General features: G+C 41.1%; 1 protein-coding gene and 1 long non-coding RNA gene across 2 annotated transcripts; one reads left to right on the top strand and one right to left on the bottom strand.

The window, feature by feature from the left end:
* Window positions 1–4,459: 4,459 nt before the first annotated feature.
* fam89a (family with sequence similarity 89 member A) lies at window positions 4,460–9,730 on the top strand. The gene is made up of 2 exons (XM_017431417.3): window positions 4,460–4,875; window positions 7,261–9,730. Exons 1-2 carry the CDS (start codon window positions 4,627–4,629, stop codon window positions 7,543–7,545), a joined length of 534 nt encoding a protein of 177 aa, XP_017286906.1. The 5' UTR covers window positions 4,460–4,626; the 3' UTR covers window positions 7,546–9,730.
* On the bottom strand, window positions 9,646–12,184 carry LOC112451109. Its single transcript, XR_003039859.2, has 2 exons — window positions 11,186–12,184; window positions 9,646–11,015 (listed from the first exon to the last, which is right to left on the bottom strand). It is a non-coding gene; the product is annotated as an uncharacterized LOC112451109 (long non-coding RNA).
* Between the last annotated feature and the right edge of the window lie 733 nt (window positions 12,185–12,917).

Here is a 12,917-nt window from a genome sequence, read left to right as displayed (position 1 = left end):
CTGTGCCTGTGGGTGAGGTCAGAGGTCAGGGTGCGCGAGGCCCAGCTGGTGTTCAGGACTACGCCCCAAAGAGCCGAGCCTGAAAAAGGAAGTCATGAAGCCGCACGTTCTTGTCTTCTTGGTCGTTTAAATTTTAAGACAGGATATGTGACTCAACTCAGTTCAGATTTAATTAGAAATCAACCCAGGCTGAGCAAATAAACATCAACAAAAACAGTAAACAAATTCAGTCATGAAGACAAAATATGGATCCGATAAATTCAAAACCAGGATCAGAAATAAGAACTGTAGCTGTTTTTCTGTATACTTTTTGCATTAAATTGTGTTTTAAGCTCCATGAAGATGTTTTATCAGTGCAGCTGTTTACTATCACACTTTCATCAACACAAATGGTTCATAAATATAAACAAATTACAAATAAATAATACAAATTTACAAAGAAGGCTTCATTTGGTTGCTGTAGCCATTAAGAAGGATTTTACCAGTTAGAGACACAACAACTCTGGACCTGACCTTCTGGTCCTGGTGCTGAGGGGGTGGAGTCTGTGGGGGGAGTCCTCGCCAGGTGAGGGTGAGGTGGGAGGGGCCAGGACTCGGTCATCACTGCCACATGGAGCTCTTACTGTGAATGCATATCGCCCGCCGCCTTTCCTGTCAGAGTTTTAACGTTACAGCCCAGACGACGTTCTGTGGGACGACTATCAGCTACTACCACCCCAAATTCAGTTTAATGGTTGACTCCAAGCCAATTCATCAACCAGCTGTAGATGTTTCTAAAAAAAAAAGGTTTCGTTAAGATTTGTCCATGGTTTCATGGGATATTTTGCTAACAGACAAACAAGTTAATGCTGAAGTTTTGAGCAGCACTTGTCGTGAACCAAGTTTTAGGTCAGTTTCTGTGAAATTAACTGAGTTAGAGTCATTTCTTTTGTGCTTTTTAGGGTCTGTTGGCTGTGGCAGCCATCTTGAATCAGGTTGACACCAAAAGTTAATCTGTCATAGAGGTACATCCAATGATTATTTCCTGAAAGCTTCATTAAAATCCATGTAGTGATTTGTCAGGTTTGTCAGGATTTGGGTGTTTTGAGTCTCTCCTGTGCTTGTTTTTATTTGTTCTTTAATTCTCGTGTTTAGTTTGTTCTCTGTGTTTGATTATAATTTGTGTCTGTTCTCCATTAGGGCTCCGCCCCAGCTGATACCAACCTCCCACCGACCCTCAGGTCCTATATTCAGTCTCTATCATCTCACCTTCAGGTGTTGGTTCTCAGAAAACGTCCCCGCCTGCCGCCTTCCTTCACCCGGAGCAACTTTAATAAACAACCTGTCCAGTTCCTGCTCCAAATACAGCAAATGATCAGTCAGACGTCAAGCTTGAGACCTCTAACCTCACATCATCATTGAATCTTTAGAGTTTTGGGGAATTTAAAACCATGATCACAACAGTTACTGTAACTCTGCCTGGTTCTCTTCCTGTTTCGCTCCAGGAGGAAGCTGACATCCTTGTCCTTGTCCCCTGCAGAGGTCCCCCAGGCAGCAGCTGTTCGCCCTGGAAGCTCCTCTTTCCTGACCTGCTGTACATTGACACCCCCCCCTCCCCACGGCCTCCCAAACACACTTCCCTTCAGGCCCTTCGCCTCTTCCTGACAGCGGTGCGTCTCAGAACGTGAAGCTGAAGCCCTCGTAGGGGTCGCTGCGGCCTTTCCCTGACGAACGTCCCAAAGGTTTACCTCACAGTCTTACTTCCTTCGTGTCTTTGTGCTGTGAGAAGCTTTTTGTTTCCAGCAGAGGCTGAGCGGATGTCTTTAGACTATTATTAGGCGGATTTAACCAAGTCATTGTGCGTTTAGCCGAGCAGATTAACACAACCCTACTACAGTTACAGGCTTCATCAAACATCTAATCCTGTGGTCTCCAGGGGCAGCGATGAAGATGATGATGATTAAAGCTTAAAACCGCTGGACATAAAGTAAAGCAGACAGTCGCTGATGACTATATTTAAATAGTTCAGCTGTTGGCTGTCAGCTTTCAGAATCAATAGGAATGAAATCAGAAAATGACACTACAGTCTTTCAAACACTCTCCAGTTTGGTTTCTATTTCTTTTATTCATTGGAGAGATTAACTACTTATGCTGAAGAAAAGCAAGCTGCCTAAAACATATAAACTCCTTTATGTCAGTCTTACAAACTTCACATGAATGATGCACAGATTTTAGAATCTGACGGATGAAAAACAAACATTCAGTTTGTTGTTTTTGTTGAAAAGTCAGTGTTGAGCGTAATTATTAAACATTTTGCAACATCTTTATGTCTCTCAGTCATTCAAGAGAGAAAAGTCCCATATTAAAGTCTGATTATTCTTATTTTTTAAATCATTATATGTGAGTCAGTGGAAACACGAGATGAGTTTCCTGTTTTGAGGAAACTTGAGGCTTCTTATTTGTCTTCTTTTGATGGTAATTATAGAAAGACGGGACTAAAAAGAGGAAATGAGTCAGATTTAATTAATTTCAGAGAAGCAGTCGGCTTCATCCATCTGCCTGGATCTGTGTGTGTGGTACGCTTGGCCTTTCTGAAGAACGTGTGTGATGCTTTTGTGTGTTAGTTTCAAGGTTCTTTACGTGGTATTGTTGGGACGACGCTGCAGGCTTGGGGGGTGGAAACACGACCCACCATCTGTCCTTTGTCCTCAAACTATTGTCTTTCAAACACACGCTCCTTTTTATGACCTCAGGCCCTCTGAATGCTTCATGCTGTCATCTGAGGAAATCCATCAGTTTGTTTTATTGTAGGAACAAGGAGAGACGTCTAATAAAGTTTGCTTGGTTGGTTAGTCGTGTTAATATTAACTTTTACTCAACATAAAACTGTATCTACTTTCTTATTATAAACATTTGACATGACTCTTGCTCCATCCTTTCTATCAAAAGTGAAAAAAAGAGCACGCGAATTCACATCAAGCTTCAATTTAGTTTTAAAACAGAACAACTAACCAAAAAAAAAAAAAAAAAAAAGAGAGAGGAACAGAACATAAAATGTAAATAAAAAAATAAATCTGGGTGTTTTTTCCTTCCAAAGTGTTTGCAGGGAAACGCCCAGCAGCCACTGAGTTAAAATGACAGGAAGAGGATTTTACTCCTCAGACTAAATCCAATTTTTGGGCAATTTACAACAATCAATCAAACAGTGACCGGAAGTTCATTTCAAAATAAGAGCACGGGATGGTTAACGCCACTGCTGGGTGCTTATGAAAATAAAACTTAAATTTCTGCAAAAATCTGTAAGTTTTGTTTTGTTTGGATAGAGAACTAAATTTGTACAAATGTAATTCAACTTTTGAAACTTAACTAAAGCTTATTTGATTACGGTCTTTAACATGTTTGATCAACTCTTTTGTGTTTTTGTTTGTTTTGTGGTGACTGGAAATTATAATGTGTTATCATGTGTGTGAGGGCAGCTGATAATGTACCATGATAAATGCTTTCTGCCTAACCCCACTCCAGCATTAAAAGTTTTATTACCCCTCAACCTCAAAATCCAACATGGCTGACTCACATTAAGAGCAGCAACAGTCATGAACTTTTTATGGCACTTTTCTGTCAGGTTGTTTCTCAATCACTCAATCACACACACATTTTATTGTGCAACCTCGATTTATGAACATGTTATTGGTTAATAGGCATTTAGTGTTGGCATAAAACTCGTGCAACGATGCTCTGACGTTCAACGCCATAGCTGGCAACTATAGGTGCTAAATCTAAACTATAAGCCCAGCAGAGCAATGCTTCACAAACTTTTCAGCTTCTGACCCACAGAGTAATGGTTTCAGAGGCTTGTGACCAACATTTTACTGATTCAAGAACACAACTATGCTGATAATTTTATTGAACAAGGTCATAAAGACAATAAAAACAGCTATAATATGATTTTTTATTCATTCGTGATTATTGTGTTTATTTATTATTAAAGACTGTAAATAACAAAAACATGCTATTACCAGTTTTATTACATTTAATTAGATTTCTGGTGATTATTCAGGGACCCTCAACTGATGTTTCATGTCCCAAAGTGGGATCCCAACCCCAACTTTGGGAACCATGAGGATAGACTTGAAACCTGTAAATTTTGTCTCTACCTCAATTCACCATTTGTGAATAAAAATAATAAAAAACTGATTAAAATTCAAAATTGAATACACTCCAGCCTGTCCAATCAGGTTTCAAATATCACTCTCCAGCCCCACCCTCTTGACCAAATATGGTCATTCCTGTTTAGCAACAGTTAACATTCAGGGTTAAAGTTTGTAAAATATTTAGGATTTTTTTTATTTACAGTATAAACATTTCGAAATGTAGTAATTTAAATTCTAAATTCACATGAGGAAAAAAAAAAAAAGCAAAATCTGTGCTTTTATTTTGTACGCACATACCAGAAGTGAAACCTGTTCTCCTCGGTTAGCTTAACATGGCGTCGCTGGCCGCCTCGGGCAGAGAAAGCCACGGGTGTTGCTCGGTGTGCTTAGTGCGGGAGAAGCCTGTGTTCGCGCACAGTTCGTAGGGTTTCCGAACTTGCCGTCCGGCTAAGTTGCAGTCACGAGTTTTTCCCTCGCTTCGGTAGCGCTCGAGACGATGAACGGTAAATCGGCGAACGGCTCGGCGGGGGGAATGGCCTGCATCGAAGGACTGCCGCCGCTGCCGAAGAGCCTGAGCGGGCTGCTGAACTCGAGCGGCGGCTCGTGGAGAGAAATGGAGCGGATGTACGTGAAGAAAACCATGATCCAGGACGACCTGAGCCGAGGCAGGAACAACAGCGACAGCCTGCTGGCCAGCAAGCCGGCCAACCTGGACGCTGCTCTGGCTCTCCTCCGGAAAGAGATGGTAAACAGTTTTATATCTGTGGTGGTTTTCCTTCGCGTTCCAGACTCCCGTTTATTTCTCGCGAAATAAACATTTACAACTAAATTCTTATAGAAAACTAGCTCAGGATATCTGTTTCCTGCCTTTTTCTATTTTAGCATAATGTTGGTCAAAATTCGGCATGCATATCAATAGCCACAGATCATGTTATTATAAATAAATGATTAACTTTCAGACATGTTTCTTGCTTTTTGCTGCAGGATACACAGATTTCCTGATTAAAGTTAGCAGGGTTTATTTTCTTTAGAGGTTATGTTTGCTCAGTTTATGAAAACAAAACAGCTATTTCTTTGCCAGCTCAGTAAAAACAGGTTTTAAAGACAAATTGCATCATAACATGCAGCTGGATTGGGAGAATGGAGGCGAAATTCACAAAAAAATCTGCTCAAATCTACTCCATAAACGACAATGGGATTAAAGTAAAACCCATGAGGGACACCCAGCTCCACAGCATCATTCAGAGTTTAATCAGGCTGCAGAAAGTTGGATTTTTACTCAATCACAGTTTAGGTTTTAAGATTTTATCACAGAATGTTGACCGTAGCTGTCTGCATGTTCCAGCAGACTCTTCTTATTTCCACATTCTTTACATTTCTTGAGGCTTTAGGAGTTCTGGTTCGCACAAACCCGAGCTTCCATTGACTTCCACCGCCTCTGAGCTTAGAAGTTTAACGTTAAAACGCAGTGGATGATGCGTCAAAGTCGTTGTGTTTGACCACAAGGACAAACACTGCGGCCGTTTGTCCGAGGCTTACTTTTTAGTTTGCGTTTTCGTCTCCCTGTCATGTTGAGAGCGCGCGGTTACCATGGCGACCCAAAGGACAGCGTTTTTAAGTTTTATTCTTAATTTTACAGTAAAAGTGAACACAGCAGATCTTGCCATTCGAGCCACTCGGGTGTAGTCAGAGTTTAACGCTGACCTGAAACCTGTTTACGTCTTTATTATTTCAGTATTCAGGTCAACTCTGTTACAGAACAAAAGCTTCTTTTTCCAAAGGATAAAAAGTCAAACTGTTCATTTTGTTAAATCTGATTTTCTGCTGCAGATTCCCGGGATCAGGACGGTTGTTTTTTCTCTGAGCGTTTGCAGCTCACAGACTTTAAGAAGTGGTCTTTGTCCCGTGTTTTAAAGTCTCGAAGCCCCTCCCCGGTTTGCAGCGGCTCGGGTTCGTGTTTGTGACGCTGAAAAAAACAAAGCGGAGTTCATGCGGCTCCGCCAGCTGAGGGAAAACCAAACAAACGTCACGCCAGATGTCCGAATATTCAGCTCCTGGCACAACGAGCGATAAAACCCCTGATCTTTCAGCATATGTATCAATAAATAACACTTTTTTTTAATTTAGGAGTTGTTTTATGTTCATTTTTTGTCCTCTTGATAAACAAAATACTTTCCTTGTCAAATTATATAACAAACAGTGACACAAATAAGTAAAACTTTCCATAAAATACACTTTAAACAAACTAAAATCAGGACATTTCAGAAAATATGACGACAATAAATGAAACAAAAGTCGTCTTTAAGGTTCTGTTGTTACGTCAGCGTTTGTTTTTCACCTTCAAGGCCTCGTATAGTTTGTTTTATAGTTATTATTTTTAAGTAACATCGTTTCTGTGGCAGCTTGGTTTGGGAACTTTGATTCCTGATGCACGCTGAAAGGTGACTGTTTTTAATTTATTTTATTTAGCTGATAAACAAAATCATTCGGCTTATTTTTAGAGAAAATAAAGTAAAGATTTACAGATAAGTTTTACAGTTAAATCATGAAAAGCAGACGGTGAATACGGAGTGCTGAATTTAGTAAAATAAGCTGAAACTTAAAACCAGCAGAGCAGCAACTAACAGCTAAAATTAGCAAAACAGTGGCTAAAAGCTAAAGCCAGGAGAACTGTAGCTTAAAGCTAAAGCCAGGTATCAGTGGCTAACAGCTAAAATTAGCAAAACAGTGGCTAAAAGCTAAAGCCAGGAGAACTGTAGCTTAAAGCTAAAGCCAGGTATCAGTGGCTAACAGATGAAATTAGCAAAACAGTAAATAGAAGCTAAAGTTAGATTAGCTTACAGCTAAGGTCAGCAGAACATTTTCCAAGTTGTTTCCAAAGAGCATTTCTGAGAGAAACAAACTGTAAATGAAGTAAAATATTATAAAAAGTGTAAAAGCTACAAATGCAGAAAGTCATCATCGTAACGAGCCGAAGATTTTGATGCTTGAATGGCTGAAAATCTGCTGAAATGGTTCAAACAAATAAGCAGAAACTATGAACCACCTGGCTCAGCGGTCACGCTTTTCGGCTGGCCGTTGCAGAGAGCGTCCTCCACGCATTAACGCTGGTCTCTGTCCCCGTCCCCAGGTGGGACTGCGTCAGCAGGACATGTCCCTGCTGTGCCAGCTGTGGTCGCTCCATGAGTCCATCCAGGAGTACAAGGGCAGCTGCCACGACCTGAGCGCCGCCTCCAGCCTCAGCATGATTGAAAACGGCTACTTCGACGAGGACGATGAGTTTTACCCGGAGCCGGGGTCCACCCCCACCGGGGAGCAGCCGGACGGAGACGTCGGGGACGGGACAGCGGCGGCGGCGGCCAAGAACGGGAGCGGCAAAGATGACAGCTGGGACTCCTTCCACGTCACCATCTGAGGCCTCGTTCTCAGCATTTCTCTACAGATGGATTCATACTTTGTGGTCGGCAGAAACCTGTAAAGAAGGGAGTGTCTGCTTGGAGGCGGCAGCCTGATTTGTTTTTGTTTTCGCCGAGGTTTAAAGGTCCGGCCTAACCTCAGCTCCTCCTCAGGTGAAACGCCGCAGAGTCTCAGCGTTTCATCAGACTGAATGTTTCTAAACTGGGCAATATGTAACGTTTTATTACCAGCTCTGCTGCTTCTGTATCAGCCAGGCAGAACTTCTTTTTTACATACACACAATATATGAAAAACAAAAGTTTATTATTTATTATATAATATAAATAACAGAATAGTCTTTTTCTTTTTGCGCTCATTGAAAGTTTGGTGCTGCACCTCTAACCCAGGTACAGAGCTACAGGCTTTAAACCAGAAGGATTTTTTAAAAACTATACGTAACTTTCTAAGAATCAGGTCACAACAAGATAAATGACATTTTTGGACACGTTGATTGAGACAAAGTGTGCTGCGGTGGTGAAAACAGCAGGTCATCTGGCTGTTTGCTGAGCTGAAAACATCTCAAAACTCTGACATGTTTACCCACAACTTTTACCGTGTGGTGGGCAGGATTTACTTCCATTTCAGTAACATCTATAATCATTTATGAAGGAGTTTAAATCTCTTCTTATAACCTGAATTCTTGGCGTCTTAACGTTGGACTCACCTGGAACATCGAGGACAAAAAACCACCACGAGTATCTGTTTGAGGACAAAGGGGTTTCAACATCTGCATCTTTTTTTAGGCCTTCCGTCTTCAGAGGAGACCTTCTGGGATGAAGGAGGGGAAACGACGGCGCATATCACCTAAACTGCACAAAACCAGCCTTATTTCACACGTCTGTGGCAGTTTTTCACATCTGAATGTGTGGATTCTCTGACTCCAGCTGAATAATCTGTTGAATCTTCCCTCCTCGTGTCTGAAGCAACGTTTGCTGTCGTAGAAGTAGAAGTTTCGGTGGATTGCTGCGCTTACTGAACCCAAACCAAAGACAGCCCGGTTAAAGAATGATCAAATCTGAGGAATGTCTCTGAGAGCTGATGAGTTACAGACGCGCCGCCGTGTCCTTCTCAGCGTCTTCAGATAACCGAGGCCGATTGTTTATCGTTGGGAAAAATTTACTTATTGTTTATAAAAAAAAAGTGTTGATATAAAACTGTTATAACAAGAGCTGCAATAATCCTTTCATTTGAACTATTAAATTAACCTCCAACTATATTGGTAATAAAATAGAAGATTATTTGAATATTTTCTGATTACTCCATCAGTTATTGAATATCTTTTGGGTTTTTAGGGGGAAATATGTCATGTTTGAGCTTTTCTATACAAATATTCATTGGACCAGACAACAAACTTGACAGAAATTTTAGTTTAATTCAGAGCTCTAATAGCATAATGTGTAAAATAACTACACATACATCTTCTTTAATGGATTGTAATCCAGCTGCTGTTTGCGTTTAAAGCTTCTAAACTCTGGTTTCTTTAAGCATTTATGAGTTTCTTGGAGAAAACGGAGCTTCACGTTGAGCTTATTGGTGCGACGGGCTTGACGGTTAGCCAACCTTTGGTCCTTTGCGGCCATCTTTTTCCCGTCCATCAGTGGTCAAAACACCATCTGAGGAACCGTTACCTCATCTAAGAAGATCTGCATCCGAGGCCACTGCTGGAGGCAAGTTGGGGACTTATGTTTGCAAGAAAAAAGGCAAAACTTCAGTTGCTTTTTCAGTGAATTCAGGCAACGAGATGGCGAGCTTCTGCGACTCGAATCAGGAACCATTTTGGAGGCTCTTCATCCTCTTCATCAGTCCAACCTGTGATTACAACAACAATATTGTTCAGTTCCCCAGAACCACCTGGATTATGGTTCTCTAATCTGACTTTGCAGCTCATTTCTCTGCTGAAAGCTTCAAACTTGTACTTCCATCGTCTGCATGAAATGTTATTTTTAATTATTTTTATTTTCACGTCTGTACAGAAGCAGTTAAATTAACGAGGATCAACGGTTTTATTGATGAATTCAAAAGTCAAATCTTGACCCCAGGATTGTTCTTGGATGTCTTCACAGTTGGTGCCTTTTGTAAAAAAAAAAAAAAAAATCCAAACAGTTCCTCATTTTGGTTTGCTTGACTTGTATCTTGTTTCTAAAGCTGCTGCATGTAGAGCTTAAGACATAAACCTTTTAATCCCTGACTCGTGGATTACACGCTGGTTTCAAAGATTAATTGTTGCTAAACATTCGGTCCGACTTGGTCACTGCAGCAAATTCCCAGAATTGGCAGATTAGCGGCTCGGTTTTGGGATTAAGGGTTTTGTTTTCCGGCTCCGGCTCCTTTGACGTGTTATTGACGAGGAAGTGGCCGTCGGGTGCGTTTTTGACTCGACACACCTTTTGAAATACGAGTTGCTGTGCAGAAAATGGGTCACGTTTTGTTTTCGTCTTGGTTCTGAACATCGATGAATGGATTTAATTTGTCTAAATGCATTTGAGTCTTTGACACGTGTGCAGCTTTGTGTTAAACTCCTTGTGTGACTGAATCCAGCACAGAGGAGCTTCGTATCAAACACCAGCCAGCTGTGCCCACGTCAGCAGTTTCACCATTACTGGATGTGTTTGTTAGAGATGTCATCTCAGGGGAAACTTGTGGTAAAAATGTTTAGCGTTTGGCTCCCGAAACCCAATTTTACTGCGACCCTTGGTGTTTGATGATGTGTTTTCTGTTTAAACACCCTCACTTGAATGTTAAGCGTTTTAGACCAACTTAATCATCTCTTAAAAGACGTCAAAAGGCCAAAAAGACTCGTTAGACCAGAATGCAATGCAGCAGCCTGACGTGTGGAGACTAAAGTTTAGTCGAATTAATGCTTCTTCCACAGCTGAGAAGTTTTTATCATAATCAAAAAACACAAATATTACAGATCACCTATATAACATCAATAGAAATATATTAAAAGTCTGCTATTTATATATGGGTAATCTCTCTCTCTCTCATTTCTTTACTATATATCGCTCATAATCAGTCAGAATGATGAAATGTAATGAAAGGTTTTAGATGAATGATATTCAGAGAAAACATGAAGGTTGTTTTTGTTTCTTTCTGTCCTTTTATTGATTGTCGACCACAGCACTCTCCTGTGTTGCTTCTCAATCTGATAATAAAGTGAATCCAGATGTTTCAGCTGCAGCGGGATGTTTCTGTGCCTTTTTTTTGGGGTCACACGAGTTTTCAGATCGGCGATAACGTCAGACGAAGATAACCTGAGTGAATGCAAAGTGTGGTTTTTAGATTATTTCATTTATTAACGGTAAAAAAAACCCATCTGTGTGTGAAACGTAATTGCCCGTCGTTCCATCCTCGGATCAGTGTTCCTGATGAGCTTTTCCTCATCGGCTGCTGCAGAACCCGAACTCTGACGTTCTCCTGCAGGATGTTCTGGTAGAAAACAGAATTCATGGTTCCATCAGTTCATGAAGCAGCAAATCATACCCCAGACCATCACAGTACCACCACCGTGTTTGACTGACTGACCCACACCTTCCAAAACGTGGAACAGGGATCATCAAGACGTTTCTTTTTCGGCAAATGCTTAGCAGTGGTTTTACCTTGGAGGCCATTTTTGTGTCCTTCAAGCAGGTGAGGCCTGCAGGGCTCTCCTGAGTCGTCGATGAGCTCTTGGAGTGATCTTGGTCGGTCGTCTCCGTTTACGGTTCTGTGAGGAACCAGTCCTGAAACTGAACTCGTACCTTTCCGGTTCCTCAGGTGTCACGACCAACGTGATTTTAGTTGTTAAACAAATGTTTGTTTTTTATCCTGATGCAACAAATCAAATGCACCTGTGCTGCAATAATAAACCCATTAGAAGGAAATTAAATCTCTTCAAACAGAAGCAAATGTGAAGAAGAAGAAGCTGCCCTACTTCCTCCCTCCTCCTGAATGCATCTGACTTGCATTTTAATGCTTTGATCTGCATTTCAGCGTGGAGGAGCTGCCACGGCTGCGTGGTCGTTTCTGCAGCGGGACGCTTTGATGTGTGGGAGGCTCAGACGAGAACTCTGAGACTCGGCTCTCTTCCTGAGAGACTGAAGAAATGGGTCACGCAGGAATCCTTTCATCCTTACAGGGCGTGAACGGGATCTTTAGTCGATCTGGAATCACATCTTCTTGCATTCTTTCCTGAACCTCACAGTTTTGATTTAAAATCTAAAAAGCACGCTGGCGTTTCCTTTGTTTCCTGCATCATTTGAAGGCTGTGTTTGCTCTCCCTGCGCTCTGGTCTCGTGCTGTCTGTCCGACCGTCTGTTGGGGGATTAGAGCAGATTAACATAATCTTGACTGAGAGTAAATCCAAGGTGCGCATCACTCTCTCTGCACTCACACCAGAGCTGAAATGAGGGGAACTCGGCCGTTGAAACAACCGGTCGTATTTTCAAACCTAAACGCTTCGATAGTCTGAACTCCATTTCTTGTTTCTTGAATATCATCACTTCTTGTCTGAAACTGACCTAAAATCACAGAAACTGATTTATATTTGCATTAGACATGAATTAGACTTTTCAACACCATCCTGTTTTGTTTCTGATTGGATGCATGAAGAGACTGAAACCGGATGATAATCTGAGATCTGTGCTGTGAAATAAGGACTCGTGTTTCGTCTCTTTAATCTGAGCGTCTGTTCGTGACGTAGATCCACCCAGAGACAGGACACTTTGAAAACATTCCTCCTGAATGTGCCGTCTGCTGAACTATTCACAGACGTGTACCAACAAGCAGCACGCCCAGAAGGCAATTAAAACCTAATTTCCCTCCGAGCGCCAGCAATCAGCAGGAATGTTTTCATGCAGTTTGTGGCTCATTAAAGTAAACACAGAAAGGTTAATGAATGAAAATCAGCAAAAGGTAAAAACCCAAATGTTACAAGTGTGGAAGTTGAACTAAATATTTAGGATATTTTTCTTTAAAGTGGAATTTACAGAAAGGTCTTTGCATGTTTTACTCGTTCAACTTTTTGTTTTAAAACCAAGAAATAAAACAAAACATAATCCAACAAGTGTATTTTGGGTATTAATTTGTCATAGGAGCCATTAACTGATTTTATATAGTTTGATTTTATTTTTATTTTCAGATTAAAAAATAAAAACCATTGCCAAACAGAAACAATAGAAGTTCTGACAGTTAGGTGAAGGACTGTTTCAGTGAATATTCTGCACCTAAAATCTTCTCAAACCTGCTTTAGGAAGAAGAAGTTAACTCCAGCGTTGGGCTGCAGGTTTTTAACCTTCATATTGCAGAAAATAATCACTGGATGTACGTCTACAACTGATTAATCCGATTCAT

The sequence above is a fragment of the Kryptolebias marmoratus genome, linkage group LG19 (assembly GCF_001649575.2).
Source record: "Kryptolebias marmoratus isolate JLee-2015 linkage group LG19, ASM164957v2, whole genome shotgun sequence".
Lineage (NCBI taxonomy): Eukaryota > Metazoa > Chordata > Actinopteri > Cyprinodontiformes > Rivulidae > Kryptolebias > Kryptolebias marmoratus.
This window is presented reverse-complemented; position numbering and strand designations above follow the sequence as displayed.